The sequence below is a fragment of the Hippopotamus amphibius genome, chromosome 7, assembly GCF_030028045.1.
Source record: "Hippopotamus amphibius kiboko isolate mHipAmp2 chromosome 7, mHipAmp2.hap2, whole genome shotgun sequence".
Taxonomy (NCBI): Eukaryota; Metazoa; Chordata; class Mammalia; order Artiodactyla; family Hippopotamidae; genus Hippopotamus; species Hippopotamus amphibius.
Genome location: NC_080192.1, coordinates 74,669,915 through 74,690,734, shown reverse-complemented (window position 1 = coordinate 74,690,734; position 20,820 = coordinate 74,669,915). Strand labels below are relative to the sequence as shown.

At 52.8% G+C, this 20,820-nt stretch overlaps 1 protein-coding gene across 2 annotated transcripts in view; it reads right to left on the bottom strand.

Annotated features, from left to right (window-relative positions):
* Positions 1 to 6,093: 6,093 nt before the first annotated feature.
* The window catches only part of KCNIP3 (potassium voltage-gated channel interacting protein 3), an 88,709-nt gene continuing 73,982 nt past the window's right edge, over positions 6,094 to 20,820 (bottom strand). For both annotated transcript variants that reach the window (XM_057742669.1, XM_057742671.1), the window contains exons 2-8: positions 14,241 to 14,365; positions 13,730 to 13,799; positions 13,389 to 13,459; positions 8,425 to 8,532; positions 7,580 to 7,684; positions 6,849 to 6,911; positions 6,094 to 6,262 (exon numbers count right to left, since the gene is read on the bottom strand). In XM_057742669.1, the coding sequence (XP_057598652.1) occupies positions 6,215 to 6,262; positions 6,849 to 6,911; positions 7,580 to 7,684; positions 8,425 to 8,532; positions 13,389 to 13,459; positions 13,730 to 13,799; positions 14,241 to 14,365 (590 nt within the window). In that variant the 3' untranslated portion in view covers positions 6,094 to 6,214. The remainder of the gene's footprint in view (positions 6,263 to 6,848; positions 6,912 to 7,579; positions 7,685 to 8,424; positions 8,533 to 13,388; positions 13,460 to 13,729; positions 13,800 to 14,240; positions 14,366 to 20,820) is intronic.

Genomic DNA, 20,820 nt, shown 5'->3' with positions numbered 1-20,820 from the left:
GGTGGCAAAATGGCAGCAACAGCTCCAGGACTCACCCCCCCAGCTTCAGATAGTGAGGGAGCAGCGTCCTTCCCCAGAATTCCCAGCACAGGTCTCCCTGGGCTTCATCGGCTGCAATGGGGATGGGAAAAGTAAGGCACCAGTTGGCTTGGGCCTGGCCTTGGAGGTCGGGTGGACCCCAGGACTGCACTGATAGAGAGGGGAGGAGGGATTCCCCAGGCAAGACTGAAGGGCACTGCCAGGAGAAGAGGGAGGATGCTGGAGAGGCAGAAGACTGATGTCTAATCAGCTGACCTTCCTCACTGCCCCCATGGTGTCCACATCGGTGGGAGAGAAGTTCCTGAAGGCATTTTCTTACCAGGGGAACAGAGGGGCCATGCCAGGCAGGAAGACGGGCAGACATAAATCCTGCATCCGCAGGGGTTCAGTAATGTTCAAAGCCAGACAAGAGAGCTGAGCAGAGGCAGCCCTGTGCCCGGGTCAAGGTGTAAGAGCGAAGACAGGTAGGGCTGGGGCAGATGAGTTGAAGAGAAGCTGGGCTTTCCTGCTGGAGGGACAGATAGAACAAAAAGGCACATAGTGGTTGGCAGGAAGCCTGGTTCTAAGACTGGCAGCCCTTGGCAGTCGGGGCAGCTGTCAGGGGGAGGGTTGTGGGTCGGATGGTCCCTTGACGGGTGCTTCCCCCACCCAAGAGAGGCCCGTGCTCCGGCGCCTGCTCGGGAGGCCCTGAATCTCTTCCTGGGCTGCGCTCGGCCTTCCTCCAGGCCAACTCCCGTTTCACTGCCCCTTCTCCAGGACCTCTCAGCTCGGCCAGTGGCTAAGCATCAATAGTTTCTTCCAGATGCCCTCATCTGGGCTGTGCTGACTCTGGTTCTGGCCCACAAGTACCATACCCCGTGCAGACTGGGCCCCGACTGTACTGCACTCTCATCTCCCACCTCTGAGGCCTGCAGAGCTCACTCTGTAGGCAGCTGCAGTCTGCACATTCTCTGTACACCCAGGAAGTTCAGACAAAGTCCACCCGATTATAGCTGATCACGTGAAACCAGAGCTGGCTGGCCTCTGGTGCTCCCCTACCCGGAAGGGCCAGGGCCCCTGTGAATTAGCGAGAGGGCTGGAAGCGGGGCCCAGGATCCACTTTGGGCTGGCAACCATGTCCTTGGCCTTGGGGGCTTGTTTGGGATGGAGAAGGTTGATGGGGGCAGTGAAAAGAACAAAGGACCATGTTAGGAGGACAAAACCTGGCTCAGGGAGGGCCCTGTGCGAGGTCTCAGAGCCCCTCTGACTTGGCGGTGCAGCTCCTGTCTGGACTGTGTCCACAAGGGACAGACAATGGAGAAAAGGCCTCCGAGCACCGTACACAGATATCCCAAATACTATACTGCTGGAGGCTCCTCAGCTCCTTGCTCTGAGCCTATTTCCTCTTGCTTTATTCAAAATTCTATGGGATGTCCCAGTTCCCCTGCAGTCCTCCCCGGCCAGCTTGGTCCCCCAGATGGTCGCTTCCCTCATGGCCCGAATCTCTGCCTTGGACATTTTGCCTTCAGCGTCCCCAATGACTTGAATATTCCAAAGGCAGAGCCCGTGGCTTACCCACCGTGGTCTCCTCACGACGCAGCCCACGCCCGGTGTGTGGATGTTGTTTACCAAATGAGGAATGATGTCTCCCTGCGTGTGGATGTGGGAACTCAGAACTCAGAAGGAGCAGGGAAGAGGGTCCCTGGGGCATCACCGCCTGGTGGGCAGGAGGAGGCAGGAAACTCATCCAAACAGACACGCAATGCATGCCTCCTTCCCATGGGGTCTCGGTGTCCAGCCCAGATGTTTCTCCTGCACAGCCCAGAGCACTGCCTCCTCCTGTCTGGCCTTCTAGACCCTACAGGGGCCTGGGAAGGGGGTAAGTGAGGTTTTCAAGCTTCTTTTCAGGATTTTCAAAAGGCTTGGGGCTTCCCTGGTGGTCCAGTGGTTAAGACTTTGTGCTTCCATTGCAGTGGGCATGAATTCAATCCCCAGTTAGGGAACTAAGATCCCACATGCCTTTGTGCAGGGCCCCCCCGCCCCCCCCCCCAAAGAAAAAGAAAAGAAAAAAAGAGAGAGAGAGAGAGAGAGAGAGAAAGCCTAATAGGTAAGGCTAGGCCGGCTAATTCAAACATGCGCTTTACATGCTTTGGGCTGGAATGAATCAGCTCCGTGTGGTAACAGTAGTTATGCCGTCTAATGAGGGTTATATATGCCCTAGTGAATAAAGTAGAGCTGGACAGTGTGTCCCTGCTCCCAGCACCCAGCTCAGTGGGCTCAGCGTGTGCCGGGGGAATTGTTCCTTGATACAATTTTCTGAGGGAAAACCAAGTGGAAAATGTCTTTGAGGCCTGAAAGAAATGACAAGTAGCTTCTCTTCCAAGGCTCTTCCTGGGTGACCCAAGGGTAGGAAATCCGTGAGGAAACTGGTGTGTGGTGCAGTCGTCCTCTGGTGGTCAACAGGGAGCACAGCACTTGGAACCAGAGGTTTTGTTTCCAGTAAAACCTCAGGTGGAGGAGGAAGACGAGCCGTGGACCTTCTGAACGGTAGACTGGCCATTGTTCTGGAAACGGTGCTGCAGAGCAGGCAGGGGAACAGTACAGTTGCCTTACCCAATGTCTCTGGCCCTCACTTTTCCTATCCTGTACTGCAAAGGTTGTAACAAGACCTCCTCCGTAGGTCTTTGTGAGAACAATGGAGTCAAGCCAGGCCCATGGGATGCTCAGGGCTTGCTCAGGACCCTGGGCAGGTCAGGTGGCCTTGCAGTGAGTGGTGGCAGGAAGCTGGAGCACATTGATGGCTGTAACCTGCCTGCTCTTCCTCAGCCACTGACCCCTAAATGCGCCTTGGGGTTACCAGGGAAACTGGGGACCATCACAGATTCATTTGCAACACCCGGAAACCCCTCCTGAAAGGTCTGTCCTTTCTCTGGTGGCTTATGGGTATGAGCTGCTCTTCTATAGAAAGGGAAAAAAAAATGTGTGAAAACTTCAGTGGGATATGAAGGAAGGATGCTCATATTTACGAAGCAGCTAGTAAATAATCATAATTAACTAATCATCAGAACAATCCTATCAGAGGGCTGTTTTTCTGCTCATTTTACAAATAAGGCAGCTGAGGCTCAGCCAGCTAAACTGACCTGCTTAAGATGAAACAGAAAGCTCCAGAACCAAAGCATGGGCCCTATGCCCTAAATGTCACAGGGCTTAGAGGGCACGGCACACCGTGCTGAGCTCGGCGGCCCATCGTGAAGTGGACAGTTCAGTGCCGACACCTGGCCTGGAGCCTCCTGCCTCAGTCCAAGTCCTGGCTCCACTCTTGAATGGCTGGGGATTCTAACGGCTTTGAGCCCCGTTTCCCCACCTGTGCCCAACCGGATGTGGCAGGGCAAATGTGCTCAGTGCAGGGCCAGCCCATGCAAATAAATGCAGGGCATCCCATCCCAGGCAGCAAGGTCAGGGCTCCCTTGCCTGGAGTGTGCCCAAGGCCCTGGAGCCTTCGGTGTGTTTGGTAGTAGAAAGGGGCTCCCGCTGCCTCTCCTCCTGGTTACTGATGAGATGCCCATCAACCAAACCTGGTGACTCCTGGAGGTTTAGGTCTGTGCTCACAGTGCAGGTGACAACACATGGCCTGGGGTCTGGCCCTTGAAGCACCGCCAGACCCCCCCAGAACCTCCATCTCCCCATCCCTGAGTTGGGGGACCCCCTTTCTCTCCTCCCCTGCTTCTTACTTCTTGCTCCTCCCCTGGCATAACCCTTGCTGAGTTTAGACTTTTGAAAATAAACCCAGGAACGGAAGGTGCCTTCAGGCAAATTCTGCTTCTGCCCTGTGACCTGCACCCTCCGGCCAAGGGGACACACAGAAATGACTTCCTGGAACTGGCAGAGAAAAATGACCTGAGAATGAAATACAAATGGCGCCTCAAGGAGTTACCCTGCCTGGCGGCTCCGTATACAGGCTGCAGGTCTGGAGCTTCTCACAGAGGCTTCCCAATCTCTTCCTGACTCCGCCTTCAGTGGGCACACTGGGAACTTGAACTCGAGTGTGGGAATCAGCAAATACTACAATCTGGGGAGTGTTAAACATTTACCAGGACAGCACTGGGCAGAAGCCATGGCTAATGGTAGGGATGGGAGGGGCTGGACCGAAATTCAGAGTCAGGATAAAGCCAACGAGAGTCCCTCTCCTTTGTCAAGTTTATTTTATTAAAATATACAGGACTGAATATTGGTGGGCGCTGAGAACAGGAACCACCCTCCCAGGCCGTGCCCAAGGGAGACACTTCCGCCATGCAGACATGCGGCCAGTCCGCGTCCCAGCGTGGGAGACAGACCCCTCCTGGTTGGACGTGCAGCCAGTCTGGCCCAAGGCCAAGGGTGGGGGCAGGGCATGGTGGTGACCCTCTCCTTTGGCCTTGGCCCCTGAGAAGCAAAGCCACACCAGCTGGAAGGGCTGGGCTGAGGGGTGGGGCTGGGGACGGGGGAGAGGATCCCTGAGCCAGGGAAAGCTGATGCCCTCCCGGAGGAGGGGAGAGGGAGCCCCCAGGCAGCCTGGAGATGGGTGTCAGTGCGACTCCGAGGGGGAGGACCGCCTGTGTGTGGGTGCCGAGGGGTCCTCGCGGCCGAGCCAGGCCAGTCTCCACGGCCTCCGCCGCCCCGCCCTTCCTGAGGCCCCTGCCCGCCCCGGGCCAGGCCTGAGCGGCGATGGGGTGGCAGCGATGGAATGTATGCTTCGGGGATGTTCCCGGCACGGCCGGTGCTGCCTGGGACTGGGTTCCTTCCCGGGGTGGCCTGGGCAGGCGGGAGCAGCCTCTCTGCCTCTCTCCTGGAAGTCTCTGCTGACCTGCCGCCTGGACCCTGGTGCCTCTGCCCTCAGCGCTGGCGTCGGCTTCAGGCAGACGCCGGCCTCCACCCTCAGAGCAGACCCCAGCCAGGCAGAATCCCCGGGTTTGTGCTTTTGAAGGTTGGTGAGCTGGGCTGGGCGGGGCGTGGGCATCAAGCTGCCCGCTGCTCTGAGGCACGGAACTGACTCTCCGCAGAAGCCCAGGGCCACCCGGTGGGGGCTGGCGGGACCCAGCCTCAGCCCACCCGGAGGGCCTTGCCTTGCACAACGGAGTGTCCTGGGCTCCCCTCATGGGCTGCGGCCTGAGCTGCTGGGGGCGCTTGTGCTTTTGGTATGGGGTTGGGGTGAGCCTGTGTGGAGGGGCGGCCACACGGCTCCAGGACCTTAATCAGGAAGAGGGGCTCATTCGGGCGGCTGGGCCGAGGGAGACAGGGGCCAACAGGAAAGAGGGAGAGACGAGACCCTTCCCAGACCTGCTCTGCCCAACCCCGGGGCTCCCTGGCTGCCAGGCCCTGAGCCCTGTGACCTCTTCTCCGGACCCACGATGACCTGGCTGCCTGAAGGGTGTGGGCACTGAGCCAGCCGGAGCGAGGGAAGGCAGAGTTGGCAGACAGTTCCCCTCAGATTCTCCACCAAGACACCCAATCCCCAGTCTGAAAGCCCCCTTTCTGGGGTGGAGGAGGACAGAGCCCACTGGTCCCTCACTACCGGGGCTCACACCAGCTCAGTGGATTGGCAGGCGTCCTGGGAGCCAGGCAAGCGTCTCCAGGAAGCACCGCCTCCCTCCTAGTCCGAACTCCCCTGACCCCCAGCTGCCCCCTGGGGTCTTGTGGTGAGGGCCATGCTGGAAGTGTCATCAGTGGGCAAGGGTGGCACGACAAGGCCAGAGCAGCCCCCGGAGCCTGGCCCATGTGTGGTGGGAAAGGAGGGTGGCAGGAGGGAGGGCTGAGTTGGCTCACATGGGAGGGGCCTTTGTGTTGGGGACTGGACCCTCCTCTGCAGGGGAGGCGACGCCCGGCGGCTCGTGGCCTGAAGACACCGCTCTTTCAGCTGCCCACCCGGAGGCCTGGGAGGGGCCTGACCAGGGCTGTGTGGCTGTCCCCTGGGCCCAGCTCCCAGCCAGACTCAGCCCCTCCCCAACCTCTGTCCCCCCCACCTGCCAGCCCAGAGGAAGGACGTGTGTGTGTGCGCACGCGTGTGTGTGTGTTTGTGTGGGAGTCTGGAGCAAACTATTCACTTTGTGCAAATATATTAGAAAAAAGTTTCTCATGGAGGCTGCTCCTGGCAGGATTGAGGTTTCTTTGGGGCAGAGGTGGCAACGGCCACTCAGGGACACCCCTCCCCCCACGTGTCCTAGATGACGTTCTCGAACAGCTGCATGGAGCTCATGATGTTCTCGTCCTGCATGGAGAGAGCCCGAGAGGCCTGGTCAGCCCTGGGCTGGCAGGGCCCAAGTCCAACCTCGCGGTGAATACACTCTTGTCAGGGACTCGGAACCCTCCAGTGACTCTGCCTGTTTCACTGGGCGCGGCGGGAGCTGCCAGGCACAGCCTGTCTCCAGCCCCACGGCCTGACGGCCAGGCCGTCTGGGAGCTGTTAACTCGCTGATGGACAAAGCCCCCCAGCCCCCGCTGCACACCCAGACGGAGGCCGGGGGCCCCTCGGGCAGTGAGGCAGGTGGCCGAGGCCCGTGGAGGCCCAGCGGCCCAGCCCCGAAGGTGCTCTGCAGAGGAAGGTCCGCAGCAATGCCGGGGGGCTCCAGGCTCCTTCCCACAGCGTGACCCCGTCCTGGAGGCCCCACGTCTGTCCCCTCCGATGGGAGCCGTGAGGGCAGGGCTGAGGGAGGTGTGCCCGGCTGGGCAGTGGGCTGGCAGGAGCGGCTGGGGCGGGGGTGGGCTCCGTTGAAACAGTGAAAGGGAAGGTCGGAGGTGAGGAGGGGACGGGCAGGGGTGGGACATGAGGGTCCCCGGGCCCTGGTGCCGCCTACCTTCTGACAGGTCTCCAGGAACTCGTCAATGGTCACCACCCCGTCTTGATTCCGGTCCATTTTCTGCAACTCAAGCCATGCCCTCAGTGAGTCTGTGTCCCACCAGGGCCGGCCCCCGCCCCAGGCCTGAGGACATGGCAGTGCGTGGGTGGGTGGGCTCCTTCCACCCCGACCCGTCCCCTCTAACCCCCACCCCCACCCCGAGACCCAGACCACTTAAAGTGCCCTCCCAGCAACCTCCACTGCACAGCTGACCTCTCTGGTGTCTCCCCAGTTTGCCTCCCCCCCCAGCCACCTCCCTGGGCTCACACTTCCCAGAGTGCACTCCCACACGCATGGGACCCCTCACCTCGCTGACAGGCAGCCAGGCAGGTGGAGCAGCCGAGGCCAGAACGGCCGCATGTCTAGAGGACTCCCAGCAAGTGGGAGGTGGCGCCTCAGCCCCGTGGGTCCCCATGGACACAGAGCAGTCACCCCAGCCCCTCCTCTTGCAGGGAGGTCCCTGGCAGAGTCGGGGGAGCTCTTGGAAGGCATGGGAACACTGGCCCGGGGTGTCAGCTGCCTTGGAATCCAGGAGCCCGAGATGCAGTTCAGCCAATTGGGGGGTGAAGGGAGGCAAGTTGAACCTCCTCGTGGGAGTGGGGAGGCTCACAGAGGGGAGTGGCAGGCCCAGGGTTGCCCTAAGAGCAGAGGCCTCTTCCTCTTCCGCAGCCTGGGGCTGGAGTGCTCACCTGGAAGAATCTCTCCACGTGCTCCAGGGGCGCGTCCTCCCGCAGGATGGGGTAGGTGTGGCGGCCCATCATGTCATAGATGGACTTCATGATGGCCAGCATCTCCTGCAGGGGGGCCGGAGGGGCTGGCATGAGCCTGGCTGCAAGAAGGTGGGGTAGGGGGTTCGAGGGACTGAGGGGAGGTGGCTGCATCAGAGGGTGGAGGGCGCCTCCGGGGCGGGGCTGGGGGTGAGCGGGCGGAGCTGTGTGCGCTGGAGAGAGGCGAGCTCACCCCCACCCCATCCGCCCAGTGCAAGCCTCTGACTCTCCAAGAGCAGCAGAAGACAGATTGTTAATGCGATCTTCAGAATTTGAAACGGTAGCAACTATTTAAGATACAAAAAAATGTTTGGGCCAAACAGAACCGGACTGTGGGCCTGTGTGGTGAGGGATCCCCGGGGTTTGCACCTTGCCTTTAAGGGACCACACTGCCCCCACTCAATTGGTGGGAGCCAAGGCCAGCTCCCCAACCCCTGCTCCCAGTTTCTCTCCTTGTGTCTCCATCAGGACCTCCCCGTAAGAAAGGATGACCCAGGACACTTCTTGAATGGGATCGAGACGTGTGGTGAGGGGCACACAAGCTCCATGCTGCCTGTACCCAGGGATCCAGGCCTGAGAGCCCGGGAGAGGAGGAGAGTTCCTGGCTGCTGTCCGCTCCGAGGCTGGGCTGGGAGCTGTGCCTCTGGACAGGGAGGGGAGACCGGAAGCCCCGGCAGCAGGAGGGAGGAGAAGAGAGGTTGGGGGTGTAAAGCAGTGGGGTGGGGGAGCAGACGGGCCACCCCCATCCTCTCCAGCCACCCCCGTACCTCTTTGGTGATGTAGCCGTCCTTGTTAATATCGTAGAGGTTAAAGGCCCACTTGAGTTTCTCGTGGACTGTTCCTCGCAGGAGGATGGAGAGACCGACCACAAAATCCTATAGAGGAAGGGGAGGGGGAGGAGTGACAACCCAGCGCCCACATTCTATTTCCAGTTCACGGTGTGGCTTCCACTGAAATTCACACCTTTATAGGTGAGGCTCCTCCATCACAGAGCGGGCAGCTGGAGTCCATCAGGTCAATACAGTGTGTGTGTGTGCACACACGTGTGCGCATGTGTGCGCGCGTGTGTCAGAGTGTGTGTGTGTGGTGGGGATGGCACGGCGGCTCGTACTGATGGTCAAATAAGGACATTCAAATGTATGGTGGCTTAGACCCATTTAGTGCATTGCCACCGACAGAGAGGGCCCGGGGTGCTCCTTTAATGAAGGGGGTGCTCTATGTTCACTTTACCAGGTGTCTGTGTGTCAAGGTGCTTGAAAATTTATAGCTTAAAAACTAAACTAACAGTGCTCAGCTCTGGGGTCATGCCGTACCTGTGTGCAGTCACCTCTGCGGTGGGACAGTTTATTACCAATGTGACCAGAAATGAATGTTCAGATGGCTTCTGTGTGAAAACTTCAACTGTTTTGTTACAACAGTTGGTGGAAAGCAAGTCTTTCCTGCCACTTCCAGAAGGTTTGCAGGTTTAGCCCTCCCTACTCCATGGGGTCCTCCCAGGCTGCTCCAAAATAAGGGGAACAGAGAAGGGCTGTCTGGGTTGGGGACGGGTGGAGCACGGCAGACTGTGGAGGGACAGGGCTTTGCACCAAGGGGCTTGGTCCCCACTCAAATTTTATTTTTTATTTTTTTATTTTTTGGCCGTACTGCGAGGCTTGTGGGATCTTAGCTCCCTGACCAGGGATCAAACCCAGGCCCTGGCAGTGAAAGTGCTGAGCACTAACCACTGGCCGGCCAGGGAATTCCCCCAACTCAAATTTTAGATTTTTCTGGATCAGAGGAAGCCTGTATCCTGAGAGCAAAAGACAAAGGGAAACAGAGAAAAGCACTTTGAAAGAAATAAAAATTATTCCAGGAGAAAAAAAAACTTCACAAAAACTATTAGATTCAGAGATTAAAAGTCTGGCATCCCTACAATAAGAATAGGATGCTATAAATAAGGAATATTTGAGAACAAGAAAGAGCTCTTGGTAATTAAAAATGAGAAAGCAAAATGACAGACTCAGAAGGATTGGAAGAGCACATGGAATCTTCCATAAAGCAGCATGAAAAGGCAGAGCTGGAAAATGGGAGAGAAAAGCAGATAATGAGAGGTCTGCTCCAGAGGGACCGAAACTTGGCCAGCAGGAGTTCCAGGAAGAGCAGGAGGAAATGAAAGGAAGCAAGAGGGAATGAAGGGGAAGGCTGTGAATGTCCAGCTCCTCCTGAGGACCTAACAAAGTGGGGAAACAGGTCACACTGCGGGCACATATCACGAGATGTTTCAGAAAATGGATGCAAGGACAGGATCCTAGCAGCTTCCAGAGAGAAAAACAAAACCAAACGGAAACAATAACAATGATAACAAGATCAGGTCCTGTCCACAGGGGCAGGAATCAGCAGGACAACTTGCGCCGTAGGTCTGGTCCCACACAACAGATCAGGCAAGAGTGAGAACACAACAAAGGCACTTCCGGGCATCCAAAGGCTCAGAAATTACCTCCCACATACTCTTTTGCGGGAAACTCCTGGAAGATGTGCTTTTGAAAAGAGAGAGTAAAGCAAGGAAGAACCAGGAGACCCAACCCAGGCGGGCGGGGAAGAGGTCCCCAGAGGGCACCCAGCACCAGGACGATGGAGCTGGTCAAAGGCTAGGGAGATGACCATTCAGACGACCGGAGAAGGACAGGTTGAATTACTGATGAGGTCACAGACAGCAGGCAAATGACAAATCAGGACCACTGCTAACAATATGCAAAATAAAAATGTGTGCAGGAAAGGGAAATGTAATCATAGGTCACTGCAAGGCTCAGCTGGGGAACAAATTCACATCATGAGTAAACCGAGAATGCTTATCCAATCTGAATTGTATAGTTCTGGAAGGCCAGGGGATGGGAAAGGTGTGTGTGCGGGAGACCCAACTCCTCACCCGTGCAGAGAGTCAACAGGCAGCATCTGAAGCTGGGCAGTCGGGAAGGAGCAGTAAAAGGATGCTATTACGTGACGAGGAGACAAAGAGTGACAATCCGCTAAAAGAAAAGAGATGCCTCCTCGGGTGTGTCTGAGGGGCGGTAATTGCTGTTTTTCCACACCCTGTAAGTCTACTGGAGCCTGAAAGTCCTGTGTGTGTATAAGCGAAGACAAGATACACGAAAGGAGAAACAGTGTGATATTTCTTAGGTGCCTGAGTTTGCGGAACACTAACCACTGAAGCTGAGCTCATCTATGATTTATAAAGTAGTGAAGTCTGAGCATTGCCAAAGTCACCTTACGCCCTCTCCCTTGGGGGCCTTTCCCAGGGGGAAGCAGAGGTGCAGACTCGCAAGCAGCGCAGCAGGAAACAAGCGGGTCCCGTACAGGACCCACCCTTCCCATGTGGACGTGGGGGGACCCCGGCACCAGTGTCCTCCCATCTAGTTTCCTCAGATACTGTGTAGAAGCCCTCGTGGTCAGCCACAACTGAGGACGGTCCCTACTCTGAGTCCCTTAGTGGGTGTGTGGTGTAATGAGGATGGTGCCAGGAGAGAGCTGGGCGGGAATGTCCCCTGCGAGGCCACTGGCCTGTCCCCACGCACACACAGATCACCCCACGTCCAGCCAGCCCACGTCTGGGTGCTTGCTTGTTCTAAATTTCCAGCCGCACGTGGCCCAGCTTCACCTGGGACCGTCACTTGTTGGAGCTCCTCGCTCTCAACGCCGAGGTGCACGAACCTGTCACACCCACAGCTACTGCTCTGTGCTGTCCCTGAGGGGCTCCTCCGTGACACAGGCTGGGACACACCGGAGTCCAGAGCAGGCGCTCAGCGTGCGGCAGGGTGATAAGATCACGGGACTGCAGCCCTTCCCGAGGGTACTGACCACAGTCACCGCTTGGCCAGCGGTACAGGGAGTGAGTTACTCCAGGGGCAGGTAGTGGACGCGGCAGCCGCCAGTACTGAGGTTTGCTTGTTCTACCATTTACTTACTCTTTCAGGTGAGGGCAGGGATGTTACAGGATTTCACCATATCAATAAACTCTAATTAATATCTCTCTCCTCTAGAGAATATACACAAAGGATTGGGATGATTGTAAATATTGATAAGCTGACCTGACTTTCTGTTTTAAGGGCACGTTGAGGGGCTGGGTCTGAGGCAGCAAGGAGGGCTGAGAGTCCTCACCCCACCCCCTAACCCCTTTGGATCCTTCCTGACCACAGGGATCCCCAGCCGTGGTGCACCCAGGATTAGGCCCTGCCCCTTGGAAGGTCCCTGGGAGATACACGCCCTCCTCCCTTCCTGAAAAAGGCCTCCTAGAGCAGAGTATTGCTATCAAGATGCTGAAGATAAACAAACAAGAAGGTCCCCAAGGTAAACAAACCTCCCTGTAAGAAACCAGAGGAATTAATTTCATGACAGAGAAGTACGCCAGAGACGCACAACCTTCTGAGAAGGCGCCTAGCAGAAGGGCGTCAGTGCCATCACGCCCCCTGACCCCCCCATCAGCCACTGACGGCACCTCCCCTGACAAAGACCCACCATGGACCACCTTAAAGGGACCACAGTGAGAGCGGTGACTATAGGAGGGTGATGGAGACCTTCCTGACACGCGCCACCATGCGGGGGGCCCTGCTAAGCTGTCCAATCATCTGATTTCTGAACAAGAGAAACCATCATCAAAGCCCTGGTCGGGTCCATCCCACGACAGCTTCTCATACTTCATTCCCAGAAGCCTCAGGCACCTCTTAAAGGACATACAAGAAACTGGCCACAGGGTGGGACCAGAGAAGGACAATGAATTTTCCTTTTACTCCTTTGTACTGACTGGATTTTTACCATGTGCAGGCAGAACTGAAAACAGAAACGCTGAAAACACTCTAAGTTCACACACACACTGGGTGTGGCCCAGGCAGAGTGCGGTGGCCTCGGGCCGCCCCGCCCCGCCCCGGCCGCGTGTCCGGGAGCCTGGCCGTGTGCCCGTGAGTCAGGCCGCTGGTGGCAGAAATGAAGCTGAGCATCATCCTTACCCAGGCTGGTCCAGGGGCTTTCTCTCTCACTTTCCTGTCAGCCGCCCTTGGCCTTGGAAGCGGAGCTAGGCCGTTATCGATCAAGCCCGGCTCTCAGCAAGGTTTTCCTCTCCGAAGAGGTTTCAGCTTTTCGCCTGCAGCTATTTTTAGGGGCCTGGGCTCCACAGCTGGGGCCTCTCTCAAATGATCCCATGGGGCCGGGCCTCGGTGGAGCCCATGTGCTGCCCACACAGGGCCTAGGCAGGGCCCTCCCGGGGGCAGGTGGCTGGGGGTGGGGGGACAGGCTTCTCTTTCCTGAAGGCGGGGAGCACCAGGCTCCCTCAGTGCTGCTGGGACCACCCCCGAGCCTGTTCAGGTTGTGGTGCTCTGCCTGTTTTCGAGCAAGGGGGTAAGTTCTGGGGCAGGGTGCCTAGATCCCATTAGCAAAGACCTCTAGTTAAACCTCACCTCCTTTTCAAATGCAAATTCAAGTTGGGTCACGACCATCAGTGTCCCTGAATAGCTTCCTTGGCTCAGCAGGACTGGAATGGAAGGAAAGCCTGAGAATAGGGTGGCCAGACAGTGAAATCAAATTTCACTGACTTCACAGTCAGGCCCAGGGCCAGCCAAGCAGAGTCCACTCATCCCCTGGGTGACACACTGGACCGTTTATACCAGGGTCATGTCTGAGCCTCTGGATGGCCCCGAGAGGGTGGCAATGCAGCAGAGGGATGTAGGACCAGGGGACATGGGAGAGGTCAACAGGGACCTACCTCAAAGCGGATGGCCCCGTTCCCTTCTGCGTCGAAGGCGTTGAAGAGGAAGTGCGCGTAGGTGGTAGCATCTGAGGAGATCAAGGGCGAGGGTGGGGGTGTCAGGGCTGCCTGGCCGCCCAAGCCCCCACCCCAAGCAGCCCCCCTGGGCATTTCCGCTGCGTCCTGGGCAGGAGTCCCTCCTACCTGCCCGACAGCGGCAGCACAGGCAAGGGATGGTGGGGAGGGTGTGTGGGGGGGATGAGTGTCCCCTCCCCATAAAAGAGATGCCCACTCTCTGCAGGGTTGCCACAGGGAAGCTGGAACTTTGGGAGGAACCGGGGGCCTGGCCTCAGACTCACCTCCCTGAGGGAAGAACTGCGAGTAAATGAGTTTGAACGTGTCTTCATCCACCAGGCCTGTGGGGCACTCCTGCAGCAGGAAGACACCCCTCTCAGTGACCCCAGCCACTGCCGCCCCACTCCACAGGGCCTGGACTCTCTCCGCCCTCTGAGAGCCACCTGCTGCGCAGGGCACCACTGGGCTCCACCAGCCTCAGGCTGGGGAAAGCCTGGTGGGGTGCGCATGGCGGGAGGGGGTGGTGGGTCCCCTCTTGCCAGGTTGGTTTCTCCACATGTTCCTCCCCTAAACGAGCATCGAGACAGAGAAAGGGGCATGGTGTCTTCAGAACACGGATTCTGGGACCTGGCCCACCCCCAAGACAGCTCTCCCACAAAATATGAGCCCCAGAAATGCCTTGGGATAGTCACTGTGCCATGGGAAATTTCCGGAAGGTCTGCTTGCACCCTGGAGCCAGGGACAGGAGGGCTGGGGGATCAGGGCCTCTCCCCGGGGGGGATGGGGGGCACTCACGTTCTTAAAGCCCCTGTAGAGGGACTGCAGCTCCTTCTTGGTGAACTTGGTCTGTGCCTGCAGCTGGTCCAGCCCCTCCGGCTGGTGGCGCACCGTGGACAGCTCCAGCTCACTGTCGCTGCTGTCTGGAGGGGGACACAGACCCAGGAGGGTGGAACATTTGGCCCCACCCCACATCTCGCTCCACTGTGGGTGCCAGACCATGGGCGGAAGTAAGGGGACTCTCCTTGCTTGACTACCATGTGTGGCTACCCAGATGGCGCATTGCATAAATTGATGGGGTGTAGCAGAACAGCACACTCAGGAGTTGCGCCTCCTGGTCTCTCTGCTGCCCTGCTCCTCACACAGAGTGGGTCCTCCCCGCTGGCCTCACCTTGAGCATGCCCACCCTCTCAGCCACACTGTGGGATGGGGGTGGGGGTGGGAGCTGGTCTTGTCCTAGAGAGACACCGAACATGGGGAGTTGGGAGGGAAAAATGACAGAAGACAAGCACAAATGACAGAAGACAAGCCCTTCAAGACCCAATTCCCGGACCACCTCTTCCATGCGGCCCTCCCTGTTTTCCCCCAGGAGTGGGGAGGGTATCCGTCTTGGCCAATCCCGCCTACCATGCTGCTACCCAGCTGCAGTTGGTGTGGGGGCTTTGTTCACATTTGAGTAGGAGGTCAGATTTCAAGGGCCTGTAGGGCAGGGACCAGATCTTTTCTTTAATAAAACACATCCAAATGTTAGCTAACCATGGCTGCCTTTTGTGGGGGAGGTAGATTTCAGGTGATCTTTAATTTTTTACTTATGGTTTTTCAGTGTTTTTTTTTTTTTTTTACATCTTCCTAATTTATTTTGGTACGGCACACATCAAGTTTATAATATAAAACAAAGCTATAAACAAAACGGCATTGAGTACCTACCCCTTGCTGAGCAGCAGACTCACATATTATAGAACTTCCCACTGACATGGGCGGTGCCATCCTCACTGCTCTGTCACCACCCAGCCTCCCCTGTGCCCCGAGGAACTGTGAGTTCATGGTTATCTGCACAGCTATTTGCTCACTCCCACTACAGGGTGAGCCCTGCATCGCAGGCTCAGCAGTCAGGGCTCTGTGATGGTAGGAGCTTGGGGAAATTTTCTTCAGTGAAGTAGGAGGCAACTTGAGGGCAAGGATGGGGGAGGAGGTACTGGAAATTTGAGAGAAGGAAGGTAGGAAATAGCTCTCTTGCAGAATGGGTGCATGCATGGAACAAGGCAACAGAGCCTGATTGCTGGGTAACTTGCAGGGAGCTCCTGAGGTTAGTGACAACAGGCAGTGCACATGGCAGAGGCCCGGGTATGGAGCAGGTGCAGCACAGGTTTTGGCCGGATTGGGTTAGGCATGTAAGGCTCTGCAGGCACAGGGTGGGTCGTGTAGGGAGGCTGCTTCACAGGGCTCACCCTGCAGCATGTTAGACTTTGACCACAGTGATATTAAATTAGAATCTAAAACAATATGAGATCTTTAAAATCCCAAATATTTGGAAATTAAACAACACGCTTTTTTTTTTTTTTTTTTTTTGGCCACGCTGCATGGCTTGTGGGATCTTAATTTCCTGTCTAGGGATTGAACCTGGGCCCCTGGCAGTGAGAGCGTGAAGTCCTATCCACTGGGCCACCAGGGAATTTCCTACACAACACACTTCTAATTAGCCCATAGCTTAAAGAAGAAAAATCACAAGGAGAATTCTGAAATATTTTGAATTAAATGATAATGAAATACAACATATCAAAAAATTTTGGATGCAGGTAAATCTGTGCTTAGAGTGAAATTTTTAGCTTTAAATTCCTTTATTAGAAAAGAAGAGAGGTGTAAAGCCAGTGATATAAGCTTCTAGAATCTAAAAATAAGAGCAAATTAAACCCAAAGTTATTATAAGAAAGGACATAATAAAAATAAGAGTAGAAATCAGTGAAAAAGAAAACAAGCAAACATAGAGAAAAAGCAATCAAGTCATTAAGAAACGCAATAGGCAAGTCATAGACTGGAAGACATATCTGCAGTACACAGAGCTGACAAAAACTCATTTCCAGAATATAGAAGGCACTCCTGCAAATCAACACAAATAAAACTAATAACTCATTTTTTTTAAATAGGCAAAAGACTAGACCACTTCACAAAAGAAGATTTACAAATGGTCAATAAGCATAGGAAAAGATGCTTGACAGCATTCATCATTAAAGAAATGCAAATATCCCAAAGAAAAATTCAAGAAACCCAATGATCTATCATTTCAAAAACACTGACAACACCAAATGTTGGTGAAGAAGTGGAGCAACTGGAACTCTCATATACTGTATTGTTGGTGGAAGTGTAAAATGGTGTAACCACTTTGGAGAACTGCCTGGCAGTTTCTTATAAAGTCAAACATACATCAACCTTATAACCTATTTACTTAGAACAGATGAAGACATATGAAACAGACCTGTACAAAAATATTCATATTGGCTTTATTCATAACAGTCCCAAACTGGAACTACTCAATCAACAGAAGAATGGACCTGTGACACATTCACATAGCAGAATAGTATACTCCATTTTAAAAAAGGATGAACTACCGATATATGCAATAACATGGATGCATCTCGAAAATTATGCTCAGAAAAAAAGCAGACATAAAAGAGTTCATACTTTATGATTCCATTTATTTGAAATTATAGGACAGGCAACACTAATGCATGGCAATAGAAAGCAGTACAGCAGGTAGTAGTTAAAATGGTGTATACAATCATCAAATCTCACTGAACTGAACATTTAACATCTGTGCATTGTGTTGTATGTAAGTTATACCTCAATTAAGAAAAACATACTGCTTAGACTTTTGCCTTTGGTCATGATGGGGTAGTGAGTGTCAGACTTACCTTCCCACCACAAACAACTTGAAAACTGGAAGAAATATGTGAAGCAAGTGTTAGCAGGCTTTGGAATACAGCACAGAACTACAATCTTTGGGAGAAGGGAAACACATGAAGTGAGCTCCACATTCACCTTGGATATCGGCTGGGGACACTTTCTGTGATATGGGGAGGTGCTGATGAGGCAGAGATCAGAGTCTGGAGCTGCTGAGACAGATGGATTTGCAGAGCAGCATCCTGGAGAAGAGGGAACTGCACAGAGGTGGGGCACCAGAAGTCTGTGTGCGGTTTCTCTTGGGGTTTTGGCCAAGGGCTGGGCTACACATGTTTTGGATGAGACTCTGTAAGGCCCAGCTGTGAGCAGCTGTTGGGGGGGGTTGGTAGTTCATGCAACGATGAAAGAATTTGGAGTTCTGGCCCATCTAGAATTGAGATACCTCCCTATGAACCTCGGCCATTCAACTGAAACCCCAGAAAGGCCATACTTTAGGAGAAAGGACCATGCCTTAGGGTAAGTGCCATATGCTAGAACTAAGAACAAAGTTAAAAATAAAAACAAAAAACCATTCTAACAAAGTCTAAAATAAAGTCTGTGCAGATGAAGGGATCTGCCAGTAATTTTAACTTCCTGTCAAACTAAAATTCATTGGCTTTATATGAAGATAACATAGTCAAGATTCCCTACAATATACCACCCATAATAAAACCATCATATAATAAAAAATGAAAAGACATGAGAAGCAGGAAAATGTAACCCAATAATCAAGAGATGAAGCAGTCATCAGAATTAATAGATTTTTTTAATTATTAGAATTATTATTTTTTTAAGTTTAAAACAATTACTACCAATATGTTGAAAGTATCAAGGGAGAGAAGAGTGAATAGATGGGAATCTTAGCAGAGAAATAAAAATTATTAAAAAAAAGAGAAAGAAACAAACAAATGGAACTTCTAAACCTGAAAAAAAAATCTCAATATCTAAAAAAAAGTTCACTTGATGAACTTAAGTTTAGACACTACAGAAAAACAGGTCAGTGACCTTAAAGACAGGTCAATAGGAATTAACCAAACTGAAAACAAAGAGAAAAAAATGCTAATAAAACCATGGATAGAGTCTTAATGACAATATTGAGCAGCCTAATATATATGTAATTAAAATACCAGAAATAGAGGAAATAGAAAGTGGCACACAATATTTGAAAAAATAATGGCCAAAATTTCCCCAAATTTGTTGAAAAATATCAATACACAGATTCAAAAAATTCAGTGAACCCCCAAAAAGATAAAGAGAAAACCACAGTAGGAACGTCATGATTAAAAGGATGGAAACCAAAGATAAAGAGGCAATCTTAAAAGTAGCCAGTGGAGAAGGAATCAAGATGGCGGAGTAGGAGGATGTGCGCTCACTCCCTCTTGCAAGAGCACCAGAATTACAACTAACTGCTGAACAACCATCGACAGAAAGACACTGGAACTCACCAAAAAAAAACCACCCCACATCCAGAGACAAAGGAGAAGCCGCAATGAGACAGTAGGAGGGGCGCAATCGCATTAAAATCAAATCCCATAAATGCTGGGTGGGTGATTCACCAGCTGGAGAACAGTTATACCGCAGAAGTCCTGAGGGTTCTGAGCCCCACGTCAGGCTTCCTAACCTGGGGGTCCAGCAACGAGAGGAGGAATCCCCAGAGAATCAGACTTTGAAAGCCAGCAGGATTTGATTACAGGACCTCCACAGGACTGGGGGAAATGGAGATTCCACTCTTGGAGGGCAAACAAAAAATTGTGCTCACCAGGACCCAGGGGGAAGGAGCAGTGACCCCATGGGAGACTGAACCAGACCTACCTGCTGGTGTTGGAGGGTTGCCTGCAGAGGTGGGGGGCAGCTGTGGCTCACTGAGGAGACAGGGGCACTGGCAGCAGGGGTTCTGACAAGTGCTCATTGGCGTGAGCCCTTCCAGAGTCCACCATTAGCTCCACCACAGAGTCTGTAAGCTTCAGTGCTGGGTCGCCTCAGGCCAAACGACCACCAGGGTGGGAACACAGCCCCACCCACTGGCAGACAAGCAGATTAAAGTTTTACTGAGCTCCACCCACCCAGCCCTACCCACCATCAGTCCCTCCCATCAGGAAGCACCCATGAGCCTCCTAGACAGCTTCCTCCACAAGAGGGCAGACAGCAGAATCAAGCAGTAACAGCAGTATTTCATCTCGTGGAACTGAAAACCACAGCCACAGAAAGACAGAGAAAATGAAAAGGCAAAAGACTTTGTAACAGATGAAGGGACAAGATAAAACACCAGTAAAACAACTAAATGAAGAGGAGATAGGCACCCTTCCAGAAAAAGAATTCAGAATAATGATGGTGAAGATGATCCAGGACTTTGAAAAAAGACTGGATGCAAACATCGAAAAGTTGCAAGAAAAGTTTACCAAAGACCTAGAAGAATTAAAGAACAAACAATCAGAGATGTGCAACACAATAACTGAAATGGAAAATACACTAGAAGGAACCAATAGCAGATTAACTGAGGCAGAAGGACGAATAAGTGACCTGGAAGACAGAATGGTGATAATCACTGATGCAGAAAAGAATAAAGAAAAAAGAATGAAAAGAACTGAAGACAGCCTAAGCGACCTCTGGGACAATGTTAAATGCACCAACATTCACATTATAGGGGTCCCAGAAGGAGAAGAGAGAGAGAAAGGACCTGAGAAAATACTGGAAGAGATTATAGTTGAAAACTTCCCTAACATGGGAAAGGAAATAGCTACCCAAGTCCAGGAAGTGCAGAGAGTCCCAGGCAGGATAAACCCAAGGAGAAACACGCCAAGACATATAGTAGTCAAATTGACAAAAATTAAAGACAGAGAAAAGTTATTCAAAGCAACAAGGGAAAAATGACAAATAACATACAAGGGAACTCCCATCAGGTTAACAGCTGATTTCTCAGCAGAAACTCTACAAGGCAGAAGGGAGTGGCACGAAATATTTCAAGTGATGACAGGAAGAACCTACAACCAAGAATACTCTACCCAGCAAGGATCTCATTCAGATTTGACAGAGAAATCAAAAGCTTTACAGATAAGCAACAGCTAAGAGAATTCACCACAACCAAACCAGCCTTACAACAAATGCTAAAGGAACTTATCTAAGTGGGAAACAGAAGAAAAGGACCTACAGAAACAAAAACAAAACAATTAAGAAAATGGTAATAGGAACATACATATCGATAATTACCTTGAATGTAAATGGACTAAATGCACCAACCAAAAGACACAGACTGGCTGGATGGATACAGAAACAAGACCCATATATATACTGTCTACAAGAGATCCACTTCAGACCTAGGGACACATACAGACGGAAAGTGAGGGGATGGAAAAAGATATTCCATGCAAATGAAAATCAGAAGAAAGCTGGAGTAGCAATACTCATATCAGATAAAATAGACTTTAAAATAAAAAATGTTACAAGAGACAAGAAAGGACACTACATAAAGATCGAGGGATCAATCCAAGAAGAAGAGATAACAATTATAAATATATATGCACCCAATATAGGAACACCTCAATACATAAGGCAAATGCTAACAACTATGAAAGAGGAAATCGACAGTAACACAATCATAGTGGGGGACTTAACACCCCACTTACACCAATGGACAGATCATCCACACAGAAAATTAATAAGG